The sequence below is a fragment of the Streptopelia decaocto genome (genome assembly GCF_964273445.1).
Source record: "Streptopelia decaocto genome assembly, chromosome: 17".
Lineage (NCBI taxonomy): Eukaryota > Metazoa > Chordata > Aves > Columbiformes > Columbidae > Streptopelia > Streptopelia decaocto.
In genome coordinates, this window is record NC_138672.1 from 10,248,040 (window position 1) to 10,270,408 (window position 22,369).

Below are 22,369 nucleotides of genomic sequence, written 5' to 3' on the forward strand. Positions count from 1 at the left end.
GGTACCTAACGAATGAGACTCTCGTTTGGGGTTTCACTTTAAGTTGTTTGGTTCGTTTTGTGTCTTTATTAAATTTTTTGCTTGATTTTGAATTTATCTTTTTTTCTAGAAAACCAGATATGGAGGCAAAATCACGCTGTTTTATTTTTTTTAAGAAAGAAGAGATAGTTTTTGGTTTTGTTTGTTTAAAACACGAATGGCAGCAAAGCAGCATCTTGTAGCTTTGTGCCCGGTGGTTCCTGTTGTGTGAGTTCCCTCAGGGCTGGTTTCAGTGGAAGGTGTTTAGTGCGACGAGGGCTGATCCGCCGTGGTTTTGCAAGTACAAACATCTCAGAGCGCTGTTAATCTGACCAGCTGGTTATGTCGCTTTTGGTTTATATTGTAGGACTTGAAAAATACTACGAGGCATCAAGACGAGTTGCTTAGAGAGCAGGCGGCTCTGAAAGAAGATATCCTGGAGTGCCTAAGGAAACGGAAGGATTGCCAAGAGAGACAGAAACAGAGGGAGAACCAACTGCAGCAGCTGCAGAAGGAGCTGGAGGAGAAGGCGGCAGAAGTGGCCACGCAGGAGGCGGTAACGAGCCCCTTCCACCCGCCCGCGGAAACAGCGCGGGCCAGAAAGCTCTGGGTGCTAGTTTATAAATACCATAGCGGAGCTTTAAGAAACGTGACGCCTCATTTTTGAGGAATAGCAGTAAATAAAAAGCTTCGATATTCAATTCTAGTTTAGTGAAAACTAGCGTGTGAGCCCAAAGGACGGGCTGTCCCTTCCTGGCAGGGGAATTTACACCAACCGGGAGTGAAACTGCTGTAAGATCAGCACGAGGCGCAGTGCTGGAGCTTGTAGTAAAATGAATTTGGGTTGGCTGAGCATCTCAACAAAGCGTGAACCGAAAGAAAAACTGAGGGAGCTGCACTGAAAATAAAAGAGGCAAGAAAAATTGCTAAGGTTTTTGGCAGCAGGGAGTATCAGACTGCGGTTCTTTCCAGTTCATGCTGCTTTGTCTTCTGAAATGTCTTGTGGAGATGGTATCTGCTCTCATCTAGTTGGTAGTAGTTAAAGCTTCAAGTGGTGCATTTTTTGGCAGATTCTTCATCGCCTCAAGCAAAATTCAGAGCGTGAAGGAAAAAAACTGGAAGAGTGCACCGCGAAAGCAGAAGATCAGAAAATGCTGTTGGAAAAGGAACTGGCGGATCAACAGAAGAAGCTGGAGCAGGTGATGGCCAAAGGGAGGCAGGGGGAGGAGAAGCTCAGGAGGCTGGAAAAGGAGGAATCCCGACGCGCGGCGCTTGAAGAAACCATCCGAAAAAGCAGTAAGATTCATTGCACTAAGAAATTGCTGCCGTCTGTGTGTTCTAAGTAATGAAGCCAACAAATTCTGTTAATCTCGCTTGGTTTCTAAAGCAGCACAGGGGTTGACTCTCAAACCCTACATTGACTTGCTGAAGTCAACTGGTGTCCGTCCCCTGTCGCCTCGTGCCAGTGCCGTTACAAACCATCACTCAGCAGATTAATGTTTGAAATACACCTAATATGCTGAGATACTCAAGTTTCTGCTAATCAGGTTTGTTTTTTAAAAATGTTAATTACAGAACAGCAGCTCTCAGAAAAAGAATTGCAATTACAACAGAAAACCAGAGAAATCGAGTCTCTGCAAAAAGAGCTGGGAGAGTCCAGGTCTGAGCTCAACCGTGTCCAGGACCAGATGGTGACCGAGAGGAAAAGAGCAGAAAAACAGATCTTGAGGCTGAAAGAAGCAATGAAAATGCAAAAGATGCAGCTTGAAAGAGAACTTCACGTAAGTCCTGGCTGAGTGGAGAGTGGTTGCGGATTTGGGTTAAAGAGCAAAGTGCCAGGACAGCCAGTTTTATTGTAGGGGGAACAAATTAATGCATTAACTTCATGGCCGGACTGAGCTCGCGGCAACCAGACTCTGGTATTTCCAGTGTGTGCTGCAGAACAGCTCTAGTTACTCCTATTTAACGCTGTTTCTGCCTTTTAACTTGAAGAATTGGTGTTATGTGGGTTCTCGGTTGGTTTTGCTGCAGTGGGCGCTCACAGTAAAAAGCAAATCTTGCATTTTCTTAGGAGCAAAAGCATGAAAACGCCTGTTTGCAGAGTGATGGAGCAACGGTGGAACAAGTAGCACACGACAACCGCGAACGAGCCCGGCGCCTCAGCCGGGGCCTGGGGCAGATGCAGCGGGACTGCGCGGGTCTGCAGGGCCCGGTACGGCGCGGGGCGCGCTCGGGGCGCTGCGGGGGAAGCTTCGTCCTCCACACAGGCTGATATTGTTTTGGTTCTGAATCTCCTCCAGTGCGCGGTATTGCAGTTAGAAATAGACCTGCTTAAAACTGCTGTGTGATTTTACTTTCCCAAAGCTGGGAGATGTTAAGCTTTGGTAACAATCGGCAGATCAAGCAGCTCAGTAATCCTGGTTTAAAAATGAATGCAGCGGCTCCAGCCAGCGGCGCCGTGCGAGTTGTCCGTGCAGGGCTGCCCGGCTCCGAGCAGCGCTGGGTGGTTGGGGCAGAGCGGAACAACCATGTGGAGCACAGCAGGCGCTGCTTAGGCCAGCTCAGATGGATCAACCTCTTAAACAAGCAGGTTTAATTTACCAAGTGGTGTCCTGGTAACTGTAAGTGCCTCTGTTACCATCCTGGGGCTTCACAGGCCACGTTACTGTCAGAATTAGGGCTGCATCTGCCCAGCGGTTTTGTGATTCCTGATTGCGATAGTCAAAGAGTCAACACTTCAGAAATAACCCTTGTTCAGTTCCACAGGGGAATCCCTCTGATTGACGCATTTGTAACGTGACAGCAAAATAGTGAGACTGTTCTCTGATGTAGGTTAAAACTGAAGACCTGGAAAAGAGACAAAGGGAAACGGAGAGCACAGCAACGTTACTTAAACTGCAGGTTGAAGATGAAATTAGGAAGGGCTTTAGATCTTCAAGCCCATCTTCTCTGGACCCACTGGAAGATCTGGAAGCCTGTTGTGAAGCAGAGGGCAGTCTGCAGGGCGAACCTGCTGACCCGGAGGGGACGGGGCTGTTTGCTGCTGCTGACAAAAGGTTCCTCCCAGTGGAAGAAAAGCTGAATTTTTCTAAAGTCTTCTCAATGGTAAAACGCTTTCAAACAGCAGCTACTCCTCGCGCTACAGCCGAGCATGTCGGCGTTGGTCCCTTAACTCTAACGCTCCGTTCTTGAATGTGCTTTTGTTTCCAGGAGGATGAGCAGTGGCGTGGAGAGGCTCTCCGAGAAAAACTGCAGCATCAGGAAGATCGGCTGAAGGTGACGCATCTCCCCCTGTCACACTAGTGTGTCCCTCGGGTCCCTTTGAAAAGGAGCGTGACCCACCCGGGTCAAGGTCACATCCCTGAGGGCCTGACTGTGAAGTTATCAGGCTTTATAAACAGTCTTGAAAGCTGCACGGGCTGGGTCTGACGGGGCTCCCGCTGCGCGCAGGCGCAGCTCCGGCAGGTCTTGTCCAAGCAGGTGGACGTGCTGCTGCGAGGGAAGCGGCAGACGCAGGGCAGCCTGCACAGCCTGCAGCGCCGGCTGGACGCGCTCGACCAGCTGGTCAGCAGCGCCGCTTCAGCTTCACCCGTTCTGCCCCAAAGCTCAAGTCTGGTCTCTCTTCACGATGCCTTGAATTCAACAGAACCACAGGTACTGCTCTGCCGGGTACAGGAAGTCTGGGTTGGGGTGGTTGTTAATGATGTTGAGTTGTCAGTCTGAGCCATGCACTCACCACGCCGGAGGCACCGCGGGGGTTTGCTGCAGGTCCGAGTCACCGCGCTGGCCACCTGGTTACTCCAGCGGCAGCAAACTGCTCTGAAAAGGGGGTTTTGCCAAAAGCTGATACTTTTACTGTGGGTTTCTTGTATTATTTTTCCTAGGCCGCTCTGACAAGACTCGTGCGCTTCCCCAGCCGCCCCGCAGGTTGTTCCGTGGTGGCTCCGACGCCGCATTCCTGCTCACGAGGAGTTTCTCAGTGAAGCCCAGAGGTGAGACCCGACCTCAGCCCAGCTCAGCCTTAGGCCTGGAGGGGGTGGCGTGTGGGGGCGCTTGCCCAGGGGCTGTTGTCCCTTCCCGGGGGGGCTCCTGGGGTTGGGGTCCTGCTGTCTCATCCTGGTTTGGCTCTTTGGGTATTTTCAAACTCGTTGTTGGTGAGAGCTGCCTGTAAACTCTCCTGTGATGGGGAGAAGTTGCCACCATGTTGATAAATGTTAAGCCCCCACCATCTTTCATCTTTCAGTATTGTCTGTTTTTAATAAATGTACATAGAGCCTTGCATCTGAATTCCAGTTACAGCTGGTTACAGTACTGGCCTGGTGCCTGATTCTTCTTTTGCCATGATTTAAGTTAAAAATACTTCACTTCAGGAGCCGCCATACGTTGGAAGAAAAGCTTCGAGCACAGCTACAGCTGCTCCGGGCCGGTGCCAGCGCAGAGATGTCAGCTGGAAACGCCGCCTGCACGGTACAGCAGCCGAACCCCTTCCCGTGGGGCTGAACCCCTTCCCGTGGGGCTGAACCCCTTCCCTGAGGCCCTGCATGCACGGCCCCTCGGCCGTGGGCCGTCAGTTCCCACCTTCCCAGCCTCTACCTCAGGATTTACAGAAGCCTTTTCCGAAAGGGCCTTGGCCCCCTGGTACTGTGAAACTTGTGTAGGACTGAACAACTGAGCTTTATGTATATAAGTTTTTTTTAAAAAAACTATTTTAAATGTGGATTGCAATGTGTCCAGAACAACTCCTGTGTCAGTGGAGGTGTTTGTCCATTTCCACTCTAAAGAAAACTTGGACCAAGGCCAGAGTTGTCCGTTTACCTGTTGGCAAATGCATGGATGTTTTAAATATAATTATTTTGGAGTATTTCCTTAAAATAAACTTCCCTGACCGATGCTTGCCGTGGTCCATGGGGGGCTGGTTTGTTTGTGGTGGGTTGTTCTTATTTGGCGTTTGTTCCCGAAGTACGTGGCAGTTCCAAGCAAACTGCTCTAATTAGTGGAAAAAACACTTTGTGATGTTTTTACCACTTAAGGCCCATCTGAAAGGTTAAACATGAGCAGTCGAAGCACAAACACCATCACTGCATGGAATTCTTGCATCATCTTGGGCTGTGCTCACGTTCCTCTTGCAGCACTTTAGTGAGAAGTTTTCTCTCCAGAACAAACAGCACAAGCCACTGCAGTTTATCTAGATACAGGTACTTTATTTACAAATATTTAGATTAATAGCATTGTTACATCAAATGAGGAGTACAGCAGTCCAAACAAACCCTTTCTGTGACAGAAACAAGGAGACCTACTGTGAGTTACTGGAGTACAGGTATTGCACCTCAACAAGCTGTGGTCACGGGGCAGCGACGGCGCGCGGCAGCAGGTCCTGGTCCCTGGGCAAAGCCCTCGTGGTGCAGCCTCGGTTTAAGCAGGATGCATGAGCTGCAGATCTCAAACATACCCATCTACTTAAGAATATTAGTTTAAAAAAAGGACTAACCAGACAAAACAAAGGGACAGTGCACAAGTTACCCAAATCCTATTGTCTGCACATTCCAGTTTTGGCTTTTATTTAACATTGACTGTACAATACTCTGGTACCACTGTTTACTTACAAGTCTGAACATGGTATAGTTTTAGTGTCTAGAGAGGGATTTTAAGACTACTTTGTATTTTCAACGCTGCACTAAGACTCAAGTGGGACATCTGACCGTGGTGAAGCACCTACCCCTGCCCTTCTTACCCCACAGTGATGTTTTAAGTGAAGCTGGGGTGAGGTCCAGCAGCACCACACACACATTCCTGCCCGACACCACCACAAGCCCCTGGTGGTTCAGTGACACCCACACGCGCAACCACCACCCAAAGTGTCCCCTTCACACAACAGGCTGTGTCACCCATGAAGGGTGTACTCGAGGGCTTGATGAAAAAGCCCGTCTCAAACCTTCACATGGGACTGTTAAAAAATACAACAGGAGTTAAAAATCCCTAGAGAGCATGCGCCTCGTTCGACTGTCCGGTTCAGCCTCCGACCATCCCACAAGGTATAAAAGCGCAAGATGTGCAGGAGCACCAGCCTTTGTATACGGCACGAGGCGGGTGATGAAGCCCAATAACGCAAAACGCTCACCGAAGAGAGAAGCGGGTTAGCACACTGCTGATTGCACAGAACAGGTTAATCAAACGGCATCGGTCCAGCACGGTGCGAGATGAGACGGACCCTCCGCTAGTGTTAATTCCCCAGCACGGCAGCCGCTCCAGGAGCGGGGCCGGTGTCAGTGAACCGCGGCTCACACTGTACAACTGGGGCTTTCTCACATACTGTTCTAATGCCAGTAATCATTTTCTTCATTAAAATCATATACACAGGATGTATTTAACTGTTAGCTCAGTTCCTTCAAATTTTATACATATTTACGTTCTGTTAACAAATGTAAAGGATAAAAGTGGCGAAAAAATGACGTAAAGCTATGAGCACAAGAAGGAATGGATTGTTTCCCTGCGTCAGTTGTACGTCCTGCGCCAGCCCCCCCGACCCCACCACACACCACAGGGAATTCCTTCAACAAAAGCACAATGTTACAGAGCCCCTCGCTACCATCGGAAATCATTTCACAGCAAAAACTTATCCCGTACTATGGACAGCTCTAAACAGTCAGAGGTGGGGAAGAAAGGCCAAAGAACCATAAAATTAAACCGTACAAGACAAAGCCCTGCGAAAGTGTAAAATCATGAGTCCAGCGTCAGTGCTCAGTTTCAATTATGTATCTGTGACACTATCACAAGGACAATCAAGGAAAAAAAAAAACTTCTAGATTTACCATGCAGGAGAGGTTTTATTACTCTACTTGCCTTTGATAACCTGATTACATCTAAAGTTGTTTAGCAGTTTAGTACTGTGTTAAACTTGTCTCAGAGTTTTAATTAAACCCAAGAAGATGTACAGAAGACAGGGAAGCAGCCAAAAGCGCCGCCTCCAGCAGACAGAGGTGAAAGGTCGGAAATGGAGCCGTGGAACAGAGGTCACTAGCAGCCGCAGCCTTCTCTCTGGGGCTGGGGTTCGCTGGTTAGCCGCCCCCCCTGCGGAGCTGAGGGTTTGTGCTGTACGCCCGACTCCGCCGCGTTCAGATCCAGGCTGCCGTCTTGGATGTTCTGGTAGATTTTCTTGGCGGCCTCCAGGAAGGCGTCCTCAACGTTCTCTCCGCTGGGAAGAGAGCGGCAGGAGTTACTCAGGGCACGGGGCAGCGGAGGCGGCTGCCCGGACACCCTGCGCGGCTGGGACAGCCCGCCAAGGCAACGCGGTCACTGCCCCCTGCTCCTCCACACCAGAAGAACTTAAGACACGTCAGTGTGATGACCTGTCCTTGGGAAGCCTTTGACACGGCAACTCGCTCCCTGCTCAGCAAACCCCTGAGGACTAGCCAGGAATACAAAACACGCAAAACCAAGAGTAGCAAAAATAAGCGAAGACATTGAGCTACACGCACAGAGCGGTTTTGAAAGAGGCTAAAACACAGAGGAGCTGCCGTCAGTCCGAGCGCGGTGCTGGGGCAGGGTCCCCGCCGGCACAGCCATCCCGCTCAGCGCAGCCCTGGCCGACAGCTCCCAACAGCCCACACAACACACCAACTGGGACCCGCGCTCGCCCACACGCTCGACGCTCAAGTGACGTCTAAAAACCAAATTGGTTCATTGGAATTCATTCAAAAAGTCTTTGCCAGAAATTAGACCTCGCTACATTTCAAAGTCATCCTCAGGTCAAAGCTGGCAGGATTGGAACCACTATAAATACCCTCCAAGAGAACTCAAAAGCCATGGTGTGGGGTTTTTTATCCAACCCTGTGGCTGTACTTAGTCACAAGCAACACATTCCCCTCGAACACATCACACCTGAATCATTACTCTAGACAAAGTAACTTACGTTTTTGCACTTGCTTCAAGGAACAATAAACCTGTTCAGAAACAGAGGTTTAACAGTCAATGCACGATGCACTTCAAACAGCCACGTCAGCCACATTATCACCTTCAGATTACATGCAAGGCACTATTTTAGTAGTAAACACTATTTTATGACTAAGTGAAGGCATCGATACACAAGTTGATTTCTAGAACTAAGCGCAGTTAAGCCAGACTGAGGCACAGCAGAAGTCTGTACCTACAATTACATTACTTCGGAAGTGTAAGCTTGTAGCTATCAATGCTGAGGATGCATTTTAATGTAACTATCTTGTAGGAAATGTAACAGTTCAAGAGAAACAACACACCATTTTCTTCAGCAAATTGTTTGGCTTCTTCATATGTAACATCCCTCTGTGCTTCCAGATCTGCTTTGTTTCCTATGAGGATTATCACCTAGTTCAGAAGAAAGAAAATTAGTCTGGGAAAAAGCCCATTATCTTTTTCACTACTACTCTCGTTATTAATAAGAGGAAAATAAAAAGGAAATAAGCAGAAAAGTTTAACTACAAAACCCATGCATCTTCAGCGCCCCCTCTGTAAAGCCGGGATCAGCATCTCCAGCCGTCCCCTTCCGATGCTTTAGGCTGTTCTCGCGAGACGAGGTCCTACAGAGCAGCAGTTCTACGCTTTATTCACCAAAGTCGTATTCAGAACCACTTCTTGTATTTGCTTAATCATCTGCTAATCCAGCCAGAATCTTTAAGATTTCTTTCATCACAGCAAAGAGTCTTCCCATGGTGCTAAAGTATTTTAGGGGCCTTCAGAAAAGACTGAAAGACAACAGCTCTGCGGTCAGAGACACAGGCAAACCTCCTTCCCCACCCCTCCAGAAGAGCTGCTCAGCTTTTGCTGGAAATCCAAGTTATTTTCCAGTCTAGGATGGGTCAACATTCACCTCATTACTACCACAAAACAAGTAGTAATGCCAAAAGTTAAGGTCTGGCCAGAGTTAATCACAATTTTGTCTCCCAGTGCTGAAAAAGGCCCCTGGAAGGTGAGCAGCACAACAAGGCTTTACAAGAAGCGTCTGCTCTCCCGCACAGGAGCCTGCGCTTGTGCTCCCGTTCCAGCACGGGGACAGAGTCACTGGGGTGACACAAAATGGGCCATCAGGACATCAGAGGTGAGCAGCTGAGAAAACAGCTTGTGAGAGAGAACAGCGCTACCCCTGCAGACGCCTCGGCCGACCCTTCCACCTCCTCCTCAGAGACAAGCGACCGCACTTTCAAGCCAAATAAAGTCCAACTTACAGTATTTGGATTGGTGAGGTTCCTTGCATCTGTCAGCCAGCTGCTTAAGTGATTATACGTACTTCTTCTGCAAAAATCAAGCGAGTACAGTTTTAGCCATGGTAGTTTTTAAAATAAGTGCCAACAGCACAGTCACAGCCACTGAACACACTGACACCCGTCACCCCTCTTCCTCTCCCCAACCTCAAGAAATACAACACAGCAACATCTTTATACTCAGCCCAAGGCTTCAACAAGTCAACTTCAGATCCTGAGAGCAATTCTCACACCACAGGTAGGAAGCCAGACCAGTTCACACCTCTAGTATGTGGTGGCTTTACTGTCTTGACAAGGATAATATTTCTACTGTTTTGTTTAGAACACATTAAAGGATTTCCTGTCAAATACAGAACACTGGACAGCACAACAGCAGTTCAGTAACAAACAGGACATAAGATTGTCTATATGTGACTCAAGATTAAAGCAAACAGGATATATATCTATATAGGTAGGAAAAAGAAAAAAAGAGAGGTGCTTAAAGAACATGAAGAACATCCGCAGAGGAAGACTGGAGATATGCAAAAGCAAAGTATGTCTCCCAGCAGAGGAAGAATCCATGTACTGATGAGCAGATTTTAAGGGCAAAGCCAGTTCTCTAAACAACTTTAACACAGGCAGTCAAGGCCTGGAACAGCAAAAGCCTCGGTTTTCCGAGAAAAGCAGCTTGCATAATTCCTCGTGCTTCATTTTCAGCTCTTCCAATACTTGAAGTATTTAGACAAAGAAGCGTGATAAGCATCACACAACAGGATACAAACCCACCCAGCCAGAGACAGAGCTCATTGAATCTCAGTCAAGGGGACAGAGGAGGGCACGTAAAGGCCGAGCAAAGCACAGGGAGCTGCGACGTGAGCCGCCCCGTCACCTGCACCCACCTGGTGATGTCGTAGACCATGAGAGCTCCCGCTGCTCCTCTGTAGTAGCTTCGTGTGACAGCCCTGAATCTCTCTTGTCCCGCTGTATCCCAAATCTGTAGTTTAATTTTTTGGCCGCTAACTTCAATTATTCTTGTGCCAAATTCAACACCAATTGTGTGGGGACAGTCTGCCATAACTGTCATGAAAAACAAAAGCAAAGATGAAACCTTTCTAGGACGAGGTCTCCTGGCTACAAAGATTCGACTATCACCAGTTTTCAGTTCTTTACTAGACTTTCAGTCTCTAAGAAAGCATTCTTCAGCTACAGTTGTTTCAGCCAGAGAAGAGCACGGCTGTCCAAAAGGAAAACACCCGGTTCATAAGTAGCTATAAACACAGGAAATCAAAACCAAACCAGCATCTTTCTAGGTATAATAAACTCATATTTGAAAAAGACCATGTTAGTTTGCCCTGTTAGTTTGTTCGGTTGTGCTGCTTTGGCTTAATGCTGACAGACTGAGAACAAGACACATCCTCAGCAAGACTTGGACCATTTGTGAAGTAGCTTTGAAACAATTGGCTGATACTGGATTTTAATTAAAAGCAACATTAAAAAATTCTATTTCTACTAGAAAACAAAACTGTAGCTCCTACCCACTTATTGCCACATCTGGAGCAGACATGGTAAAGACCAGCTTTGTGTAATAAATACCTGCAGACTTATCCACTGAGCTTGAGCTCCATGGGAAGTCATGCACATAATAGCTGCTGCAACCTCCAGTGCAACACAGTAAGAAGAATTGAAGGTAATTCTTAATTAGTCAAGGTAGCATCCATGCGAAATTGTTACAGTTGAGATGGATTGCAGTGAGACTTAAAGCTCATGATACAGGGCAGCCCAAGCGTCAGGAGTTACAGCGGCTGCAGAGAATGGCAGCGCTGCTTACGTCTGCAAACAGAGCCAAAGAAAAAGGAATCCTTTCTTCTGCTTGAAGTGCTTAAAAGCACTAAAAAACTCCAGCTGCTTGTGTTCAAGCTACACCAATACTGAAACCATGCAACTTTCAGACAAGAAATTTCACTTTGTCACACATCGAAACGCCCTAGAAAAGCTGTGAAAACAGACGGTCTCCCCACTCATCACAGGTAGGACTGAAGCGGCAGTTTTGCCATTGCTACATCAACGTTTTGTTTCTACATCTGCAGGAGTCCAAACAAAAATGTGACCAAGCACAATTCAAACCCACACAGATGGAGACACCACATCAAGCTCATGCGTGACAGAAGCAAAAAGGCAGGAAAGAGAGATGAAGCGTACCAGTTAGAATAAATATTGTAATTGAAATACTCACACTTCTTTTCTGTAAACTGATGAAGCAAACAGGACTTTCCTACACCCATGTCCCCTGTTACAGAAAGAACAGTTAAGGCTGACACCACATCATGGCTGCAACAAGCACATTTTCTTCATCCCACACAGTAAGTGGTACAGAGACAGGCAGTCACTCCTTTCTCAGGTCTAATGGGCAATATTCTATACCTGACTACAGCCTTTAAATTTAGCAACTTTTGTACTATAGTTTTGGTAACAGGCACAGGGTTGCAAGCAAGGGTGGAGCGGAAAACTCAAAAGAGAAGTTAATCTGTGTTACTGATTTTACAACTGTATTTCACAAGGTTATGAGAAGCAGACCTGTAAGAAAGTGAAATGTAAAATACACCTTTAGAGTGTTTGCCCTGGTCCTGTTTTACTTGCAATAAGGGGTAAGGACATCAAACCCACTGACAACCAACCAGAACACGCTAAGAAATTGCTTCACTTCCACTGATCCACTTACACAATGCCAACAGTGAGAAATAGCAAGATCTTTTAGGAACCAGCTTTTCCACAAGCCAAGACTGTCACAGCAGCCTGACTTACAAACCATTACAATAAGATTGCAGATCACTTACACCTACACAAGATCATTAAGAATTAAACAACTAACAGCAAGACCAGTTCTTCCAGGAGTAATAAATGCAATCAAGTCCCTGACTCTAAACAGCCAAGGAAGCTGCAGCTAAAAGCAACATCTAAACACAAAATTATAGCCTGACAGAGGTTTATAAGCACGTCTAAAGCAATGGATTCCAATTATTATAGTACTTGTGTCTTCAACATAGATTCTAAAACCTTTGAGACTAATGACGCAGAGGCTGTCAAAGCGCTATATAGCAAAACTGAATTAACGCAACATCCCAGTTGTGGCGATTCCATTAACGGTTTTCCCATTTCCAATGGATTTTGCAATTTCTCTAATATGAACTCGATTTAGGGAGAAAGGGACCACATAGATGTTTTTAGAACGCCCTTTTTTTCCTAGTGCTATGCAGAGGGCTAAATATTGTGGTTGTACCAGGAAAGATGACACACATACTTCAGTATTGTTGAACAAGAACAGTCATTTTCAACAGTAACTCATCAATAAAGTGAACTCAGCCCAGGCACTGGTACTCGTCCTCACTCCCAGTTCACTCGCCACAGATCACACGGCTCCAATTCTGTCGGCACAAAAGGCATTTGCCTTTATATTGTCAGCTGCTAAAGATTTAGAGCAAGTGTGGAGCTGTGCGAGGGACTGAGGCTGGACACAGAACTCCCCAGAGAATCCCCAGTATGGAGCAAGCAGCACCCAGGGCAGCCCCTGGCTTGGAGGGGCTGTCATGCACACACACATTGCCACAAACAGGTACGTGCCCCATGGTACTTACCAATAATGATGTACTTAAAGATGTAGGAATAGTTGTAAGGTGCGGTTGCCATTGTGGCACTAAAACAAAAAACAGAACATATCAGAACTGCTGCTTCGTCACCAAACTCAACCCAATTAATCCAATTTAATTCCTACAAGCAAACAAACCCCGTTTCCCCTTCCTCGTCCCCCAGCTACCCTTTCGTTCACAGTGGAGATTTCTCTGTGCTCCCCCACAGTCACTGAATTTGTGCCAGAGACATTGAACAAAACTCTCACATCATTTGCTCTGAACCCATCAGTAAGGCTTCTTAGTAGAAACACGTTCTGTGTAGTATTGATACTCATTCAATCTCATCCAAAAAGACTTAAAGCTGTTAAAACTTCCAGTAGCTTTTACAGAGTCACAGAGTGGACCAGCATTCACAAACCAAACAGCTGATACATAACTGAAAATAAAAATCTGAAGAGGTTTAACAAAACCAGCAGATTGGAACCTCACACTTCTGAGACTTGCAACAGCAACAAAGGAAACAGTGCAGCTTGCATCAAACTGCTAAGAATTACCTAAAAAAATGCTGTAGTAGCATCAACGGGGGTCTGGACTGCTACATGTCCACATCAGGAAAGTGGTACAAGCCACAAATCAGATGTTCAGGAAGTTAGTTAACATCCCGGTGGCTTTGTCAGCATAGCAGCATTACAGCAAGGCTTCACCATTTCTCTTTTTGAAGTCATGGTCAAAATCAGATTGGGGTAGGTACTTCCAATGTTGCAGAGTTTTCTTAAGCTTTCCTAGATGTAGGAATTGGAACCGGCTTCAGCTGTGTAAGCCTGCAAGGAGTACTAGCTAACTAATATAATACATCAGTTAACAAGGATTACACATCTATGCTGGCCAGATATTGCCAGTTAACATCAAGGATGGAAAAAGCCTGCTTTTGTCCCAAGTCTTCCGTTACATTAGATATAATGTCATCAGATAAGCAAATGGAAAATTTGTCCTAGGAATTCACCATTTCCTTTCCTGCTCCTACATGGCAGCCAGCCAGCCATTAGAAAAACATGGGACTTCTCACGAAGAACACCACTTTAGCCTAGGAAGATTTTCATCCAGTCATGTGTCATCCACATGACGAACTAAACCAGTACTGTACAGATAAAAATGCAAGAAAGCTGACAAGTCTGTAACTTTTTCAAAAGCAAGTGTTGTTTCCTTAACCACAATTAGTCCTTAAGAGTGAACTGTAGTCATAAGAACAAGGTGACACAACAAATCCCATTCACAGTGTAGAGCCAACAGCCTCCGCTTTACACGGCAGAGGTTTAAAGCAAACACTCTTATCTAGACCTTGGAGGGAACGACTCCAGCAGGCAGTGATGGAGGGTTTACCATGTGCCAGTCGCTGCTGTGCACCTCGCCTCTCCTTCACGCGTGGCTTGTGATGTGCACACTCAAGTCCTTCTGTCCCAAGCAGTATGCAAAACATCTACGCTAAGTCCTATATATACACACACACACACTGTTCTATTAAACAAAGTTTAATCCAAGATAGTAAACAAAAACTTTCGGACAGTAATTCTTGGATGTGTTGGCAAGACAGAATTCCACACTAAGTGCTGCACAGGTTCCAAGAACGATAATTTCAATCAATAAAATCTGAGAGGAAACTCTTCCACCGTAGCAGAGGGAAATCTCTTGCAGCCGTCACACACCACCTGTGGCTCGTCAGTCTCTGGCAAATAACGGCCCAGTGGACAGACCGCTTACCGCTGTAAGAATTCATATCCACAACTGGAAATGTGCTGCCCCTTACCACACAAGCCAGCAACTTTACTGCCTTATTTCCTGGAAGTGGAAGATTCCAGAGCTGTAGTATCAGCTTCAATACGTGCACGGATTATTTTCATTCAACGCCAGCAAACAAAGACAAGTAACTGCTCCATACAGAGTTCGAAATTAATGTGTCACTGTGGAAACATCCAATACTTGCAATTTTCTGAACACATTTCCATGCATTATGTTGTTCCTCTTTTCCAGTGCATCCCAATAGCAGTAACATTCAAACTGAGCATCTTCTGATCCAATCCACTTCTTCTTAGAGGACACTTGCCACTTGCTTTCCCAGCTGGAGGACTGTGTTCACCACTCAACACAGTTTGATAGCTGACAAGGTTAAACTGGAGGAGTATGAGGTACTTAAGTGTAAAAAACAAAAGCTTGGAAAGGTCAATTCATACACAAATACTTCAGGAGAATAGCATGAACTGTACTATTTTCCACAGAAAACAGGTGGGTGCTACAGCCACAGTAAAGGTGAAGACACCAACAGCACTAATATGCATCTACTTTGAAAGATCTAAGGTGCATTCTGGGGATGGCAGGATCTAGTAACTTAGACTGTTTTTAAAAAAATTCATCGTTGTAAGCTCCGAGATAGGGAAGCACTCCCGCAGCTCTGAAAGTTGTCCTGCAGAAAGCCAGGGGAGCCCTCTCCCTTCACACCACCAGCTGCCTAAGGAATGCTATTAATTAGTACTCACACTCACAGAAGTCTCACATTTCTGAGCACATGACTTTACAACACTGCTGCGTCTAACAAGTGAGGGGAACATGTCCTGCTATCCAGACTTGTAACCGGCATCACTGGAAGGTGGAGGAAGCCTACTTTAAAAAAAGACAAAGTAGGAACTCTGTACAGGCTATATCACAAACTGAATTTGAAGTGAGTCTCTAGAGTCTTTACTGCTAAATATACATCTGTTTATTCGACAGACCTTTTGCTTGCTAAGATATGTCACTTTTCATTATACTCTTTAACTAGAGAAGTCTAACTATGCTGTTTTGATAGAAAAGAAACTGTCACTGCTTTGGAACATGTGCATCAAAACCAGCTCCCGCTTCAAAGTGAGAGTTAGAAAACCAGATATCTGAGCCTGACAACATCGTCTGTTAAGAAATGGGTGGGAAGGGAGGACTAACTTCAAGCCACATCTCACTGTTAAAACTTACAGTGACATTAGGCCCTTAAAGCAGTCACGAGACACTCCACAGGACACAGCCTGAAGAAACAGATTATTAACAGCAACACCAATGGAGAAACTGCCCCATACGATGAGTCTAGACCTTTTCTCAAGTTCCAGAGAGTTGCTGAAGAAGTTACTGTGTCTGACAGACATATACACTGAAAGCTTGCAGAAACACAGATATTAAGTTTAAACACTGAAAAAAATAAAGCTGCACTTTGGTATTACATTTATTCCAAGGGTCATGTTACAGAAAAGATTCTGAAATACTCCAAATTATTACGAAAGGTCAGGAATATTTTCTGGAGAACAGATGACTTCTTAAATAAAAAAATTACCACGGAAATAACAAACCTTTAAACATTCAGATAAGGATAAGCAGGGATCCAAACTGTACTGGGATCTTGGAATAAAACCGATATTCCAGAAGTGCTCTGTGCTGAAGGGGAAAAATAAATGCAAACTCAACACAGAAGCCATATTGAGATTTCAGCCTTAGAAAACTTACATCTCAGCATTTACTTCAGCTGAAAGAAGGAAGTCTAGACAGGAATAGCACACAAGATTCAGCAAATGCAAAACTATGAGCTACATGTTAGCGCAAGGGGTTAATATACGTTGACAACATCAGCCATCTGTAGAATCTGGAGTTCTACCTCCACTTCACAGCGCTCTGCTCCTGACACATTAATCTTCATAATCCCAGTATTGGGGGGTGGGACTTTGCTCTTGGGAGAACAGGGAGGCCAGAACTGCAGCACTGAGAAAGTTGCACGCAGGTACATGCAACTTACCTCCAGCCACTGCTGCCATTAGACAGTAGGACATCCAAGTTAACCAACCATGAATTTACTGTTAAATAAAGTAAAAGCAGCTTAGTCTGGAACTTGGTCGACCTGCCATCCTTCTTCCGGGAAAGTCTGCCAACTTGGAACAAGTCTGGGCTGCCCTGTCAGAGGTAACACAGCCCCAGAGTTCAGAGCATTATTTCAGGATGGCAACTAAGCAGAGGATCATACTTCACTATATGCAGATTTCTACTAGTTTCAAAGCCTGGACAATCAATTTCTGTACTACACTTAGGACTAGAACTGTTACAGTGAACAGTGTCCCCACAATCCATATTCCATGTAGCAACTTCTCCTTTAGAGGCCTTTTTTTATTAAGAGTTAGAGATAACCCTAATGGGATCCTAGTGGCACCTACATTTCCTCCTCTCATCACCAAGCACTACACAGGGATTCTGACATCCCACTGGAGCTTTGAGTATCAGCACACATCTGTACAAACCAAGATAAGGTTGTTCCAGGCACACTGCCGTAACATTCTTTATCAGAACAACAACTGTAAATGTCATATCCCTACAAGCTTTCGCGAGACCCATGCAGTTCCTTCTAGCTCAACTCAAGGACATCATAAATTTTAACTCCTCACTGGATATCATTTGCATTGAGTAATTTCCCAGCCTCATGCTCAGCATAAGCAGGTATGCTGGTAGAAGAGACTAGAACTTGCCTGCACAGGTTTTATTAGACCCTGCAGTGGTTAATACCACCAAGTGGCAAACCCACCTCTGCAGATAGCTACCAGCTCCAAACTCAGGACTGCCTAATTAGCACAGGTTCTCCTCAAAAACATACCACTCTGCAGCCAGCAGACCACAGTTTAGTTAGACTGGAGCAAGAGGCACTTGGAACCTCATCTGCCATCCAAGTGTTCTTTGGGCCATTCCTCAAGGCTATGCAACAGGCAAGGGTCTCACAGTTGAAGTCCAGCTCCCTTTTATAAAAGGTAGTATCATCTCATTCCTTGCATTAACTGAAACATCTTTCTAAGAGCTGTTAGTTTTTTCATTTGGAAGAAAATATTAGTTGTGTACAAGGGGAACTGTACACAAGCAATAACTACTATTATTTAGAACAGCTTCTAAATCTCGACACAAAATGAATAGGTAGTTACCCTCTTTCCCAAGGCATCATCTTCCTTCTCTTCCCTGCATATTTACTTAGATATTAATCAACAGTGAACACTGAGAAGAGATAAATAAGGAGGGGAAGAACTGGAGAGAGGTAGAATTGTTTCTATCTGTAATTGCACTATTCCCCAATGAAGACTTTTGTCAAGCACACAAAACACCACAGTCTAACTGGTACCTTACTTTAGAAGGCTGCTAGAAATACCGCCTGCAATTGCTTCAGTTGTGGCCTTCTGTAAAAACCACACCATACCAGAAGGTGATAACAATTTTGTTATCAATTAATATACCCAAGTGGTAATTTCCCTCAAGTCTGTTATCCATACCAAGCTATGATGTCTATTACAATTAAATTTCATTGTAGTTCTACAACTTCCACACACCAAGTACACTAAATACATAAACATCTCACCCTCTGTAAGATTGTGGTCCCACGGCCTCCCTGGGTTGTTTGGTTTGTTTGTGAACAGTCTTTTGTTGAGCCCCATCCTGAGGTGTCTCCTGAGCAGTCGGTTACCAGCCCAGCACTCTCTCCTTCACACCTGACAACATGACCTGTTGCTGCCCAGTTCCCCACTCCCCCTCCAGCCTTCCCCACTTGGATTTCATTAAAGCATCTGATTAGCACACGATAGTAAATTTGGCAGAACTGATCTCTGATCAGACAGCAACCCAGCAAGCTCCTTATGATCCGCTGCTGAAGCTCACTTGGCATTTCCTTGTCCACTTATTCATCCTCTGAAGGCACACAAGGCCTGCATGCCACTGGGCTCAGACTAACAAGGCTCAGCTGTGCAGAGCCCTGTTTCAAGCTGTTCTTGAAAAAATGCATTTGCTGTACACTTTAACCATGTAAAACACCTTCACTCAGCCTGAGATCTAGTATTTCAAAAGACTTCACAGGCCTTCACTTCTCTTCCTAGATGAGAACTTTGACTTCATCTATTTTTAAATCAAGCCTGGATCATATTATCTTCACCCAGTCGCACACATGTTGCACGCGTTATCCCTTCGATGGTTTCACATCCTGCTCCATCAAGTTCCTCCATTTTGTTTCCTAAACTTCCTGCATTTCCAGGCACACCCCTCGTCTCTCACCGACCCCACCCTGCGCCAAACACCCATACCTGCCCTCAGCACTCACAGCTCCAGCGGCCTTTCTCTCAGCCATAGTTCTTCATCTATTGGCGTACCCTCATTTATCCTATTGTCCTCTTCCTACAGAAGAGTTTAACCTGTGGCACATCTGTGTTCATTGCAGGAAAACCAAGCTCCAGAGACACCAGATTAGTTTAGGGGAAGTATATACAGAAACCAGAAGAGTTTTTTTGTCAGCCTATCAAACCAGAACAACATGTTACTGTCTGGAGTCATCACCTTGGAAAACAAAGAGTCACAAACACACTTCAGAACAAAATGAAGTAAGGTCTACCTCCTCTGTTGCAAAAAGATGGAGCAAAATGAGAAACAATCATAAGCAGGTTCCAGCAGATGCACAGGAGTAAGCAAGTAATTTTAAAAGATCAATTTACATTTTAAATCTAGGTATCTCCAGTATAACAGGTTTGTTTTCAAACTGCTGTCCTTCACAAGAGCTTTTTATTAATATACATATATTCGTAAAATGGAAAAAGAAAATAGGAGCTGCTTCTTTCCACTCAGATTTATGACATTTTCAAACCCCTACAAGAAAGCTAGTAATTTCCTTTTTAATCCATATTAAACTGTGATTATTAGTTATTAAGTCCCCCAGGGCTGATATTTTCTTCCCATTCCCGAGCAGTGTCCAAGCACCAGTGGCTCCCCATCCAAACCACGACAGGTACGAATCCCAAACCCAGGGCATTCCACACAATAACATCTGGCTGCTGGAAAAGTTACACTTCTGACTTGGGGTTTGAAATTATTTAGGATATAGACAACCTGAGTAGATCTTGCTCACAATGGGGCACTTTTACCTCTGTGAATATATATCATTCAACACAGATCCACTCTGTTTCAGAGGCCGAGAAAGCGAAGTCCACATCAAGTAACCTCCAGAGCAACTGAACCATCTGCCAGAGAGACCCCAATGCACACAGACACCTTTTCCTGGCTTTACAGCAAGGATAATTCAGTACAGCTTTAACTCAAGACACAGCTATCCACAGATGTCAGAGAAACCTTAAGAGTTTACTGCAAACAGGCAACAGACAACTAGGTGAAAGAGCAGGACTTCATTCTTCTGTCTAGCCTGAATAAGCACTGACAAAACAAAGAACAAGTCTATAATATTTTTGTTGCTTTCCCGACTAGGAAGTGCCGTTCCCCTCCATCCTCCTAAGAGCTGTTTTTCAGTCCAAGTTCATGACAGCACAGGTCAACTTCAGAATCCACAGCACAGACAACACTGCACATGGAACACATACACAGCGTAACACACGCATACAGGAAACACCCTACGTGCAACTGCAACAATTAATAGGGGATATATATACACATATATATATGACATGAGCACAAGCACTGGATGGTGGCGAGTTCCACACGGGTGTGTGGTGCAGGGGCGGAACGGGAGGCGGTGGCGACAACCAGCGCAGCAGCGGCCCCGCTCCTGCCCGGCAGCCTCGCCCCCCCGGCCCTGCCGCGCCAGCGGCCCCGGCCCCTTCCTGCGGCCGCCGGAGCCGCGGAGGCCGGGCCGAGGCCGGGCCCAGCCCGCACCACCCACCGCCGGCAGCGCGGCCCCAACCAGGCCCGGCTCCGGGCGGCAGCAGGAGGAAGTGTCGCCCCCCGGGCCCAAGGGGCGGACGGGCCCGTGTCCGTGCCCGCCGGCGAGGCGATCCCGCCGCAGCCGGGCAGCGGGGCCTGGTGCTGCAGGCCCGGCCGAGCGGGGGCCGCCCCTCCCCGGCTCCGCCGTACCTGGGCTCGGGGAGCGGGTGGCTGTGCAGCGTGGCTCTGTCGGCGGCAGCCCGGTCCCCCCTGCGGGCACTGCAGCGCTCTGCTTCGGGCTGGGCGACGGCCGGGCCGGTGTCCGCCTGTCCCCGCTGCTCCCTCAGGCTCGGCTCCGCTGGCTCCACTGCGCCCCCATCACCCCCCTCAGCCAAGATGGCGGCGCCCCTCGCACGGGGTTTCCCCGCCCACTCTCGACGGGCGCCGCGGCTGCACAAAGGTGGGCGCGAGAGGCTGCGCCGGAACCAATGGCGGACGCCACGCGCCGGCGCCGCCCCGCCCTCCACGCCGGCGTGCGGGGCGGGGCCGCGCGGGCGGGGCGGGAAAGCAGCGGGGCGGGCGCGTCCCCCTCAGGCGGCGCCTCCTCGGCGGGTGCGGGCGCGTCAGGGCGGCCCGGGGCGGGGACACCGGCAGCGATCGCCGTAGCGCTGAGGGGAGTGCCGGATTGCCAGCTCTCCGTGGTGGAAAAGTGAGTGATCCTGCCTGGAAACTGCAGCTCGCCAGCAAATCCTCCCGCCCCTTGGCCTTCCGCGTTCCCGCCTCGTTAGTCACCGCTGTAGCTGCCTCCGAATCGGTACAATTATCTTCCAATTTCTACTTTTAGTTAATCTCTAGAACCGAGAACACTAATGTGTAAATACAAAGTATTACTAAGTGCAAATACAAAGACTCCAAGGTATTTGACACGCTGTCTAGAAGGATTACCCCCATGTTTGCCTCAGAACCCCTACAGACGCGGCTCCCTCACGGATTCCCCGCGTTTCCTTCCCAACAAACTCACCGGATCCTCAGCTCAACATCCAAACTTCCCTCACGCAAACACAGAAATTACAGAAACAGTTAATAAGTCCGGACATTCAAAATCTAAACCCCTGGTATTCCAGATTAATATTCAGATTTTCAGCTTTACATTGTATTTAACCAAAACTCCCTTGAGATAGTTTTTTGCTTTGGTTTGAGGTTTTTGTTTTGAAAGCTGTAGGGCCTACAGACCTGTTAAAGGTATTTCCGTCTCCATGTGAAGAGCAATGCCCAGCAGAGCTGCCAGAGGGCAGCCGCACGGCGTCTCTCCAGCGGATGATTTATGCTCTGGAGAAGGAACAAGATGCTTCGTCAGCTTTAGTGCCGCAAAAGCAAAGAGCTTCAATTAAAGCAAGTGCAGGGATTCTACTTATTTTAGAACTGAGAGCTGATTAGGGCTTAAGTGTGACTGAAAAGAGCTAATGGTTCTTCCTGCCCAAATACATATTAGACATTGAGCCTAAATAATGTGATTTCCTCTCCTAACAGAGTGCTAGAGGCCAACAAGGGTTTCATTTTGGTCCCACACATTATAGAAAGCATCAAATTCTGTCGTGTGTCAGTGTCCAAGACTCAAAGCACTCCTTCCCATATGGCAGCATGCTGCTAATATTAACATTCCTGTGGAAACCTCTTTCCAGAAAGGGCATTTTCCATCTCCATTAGCATGACATTACTAATTCCATTTTCTCAGCGTAGCAATGGCCCGGGAATCCTCTGCTTTCTGCAGTGATTGCTTCCCATTAATCACCCACCCCCTGATCATTACTCAACCCCTACCAGGGAGGCACTGGA

At 46.8% G+C, this 22,369-nt stretch overlaps 2 protein-coding genes across 3 annotated transcripts in view; one reads left to right on the forward strand and one right to left on the reverse strand.

The window, feature by feature from the left end:
- Nucleotides 1-4,908, forward strand: part of CNTRL (centriolin) — a 28,442-nt gene extending 23,534 nt beyond the window's left edge. For both annotated transcript variants that reach the window (XM_082067933.1, XM_082067934.1), the window contains 9 exons: nt 386-574; nt 1,089-1,314; nt 1,594-1,799; nt 2,090-2,230; nt 2,851-3,123; nt 3,229-3,294; nt 3,469-3,672; nt 3,903-4,010; nt 4,389-4,908. In XM_082067933.1, the coding sequence (XP_081924059.1) occupies nt 386-574; nt 1,089-1,314; nt 1,594-1,799; nt 2,090-2,230; nt 2,851-3,123; nt 3,229-3,294; nt 3,469-3,672; nt 3,903-4,001 (1,404 nt within the window). In that variant the 3' untranslated portion in view covers nt 4,002-4,010; nt 4,389-4,908. The remainder of the gene's footprint in view (nt 1-385; nt 575-1,088; nt 1,315-1,593; nt 1,800-2,089; nt 2,231-2,850; nt 3,124-3,228; nt 3,295-3,468; nt 3,673-3,902; nt 4,011-4,388) is intronic.
- Nucleotides 4,909-6,822: 1,914 nt separating this feature from the next.
- Nucleotides 6,823-20,998, reverse strand: RAB14 (RAB14, member RAS oncogene family). Its single transcript, XM_082067552.1, has 8 exons — nt 20,744-20,998; nt 12,863-12,921; nt 11,464-11,517; nt 10,130-10,307; nt 9,216-9,282; nt 8,271-8,358; nt 7,928-7,958; nt 6,823-7,210 (listed from the first exon to the last, which is right to left on the reverse strand). The coding sequence occupies exons 2-8, from the start codon at nt 12,912-12,914 to the stop codon at nt 7,033-7,035; spliced, it is 648 nt and encodes a 215-aa protein (XP_081923678.1). The 5' UTR covers nt 12,915-12,921; nt 20,744-20,998; the 3' UTR covers nt 6,823-7,032.
- Nucleotides 20,999-22,369: the final 1,371 nt, after the last annotated feature.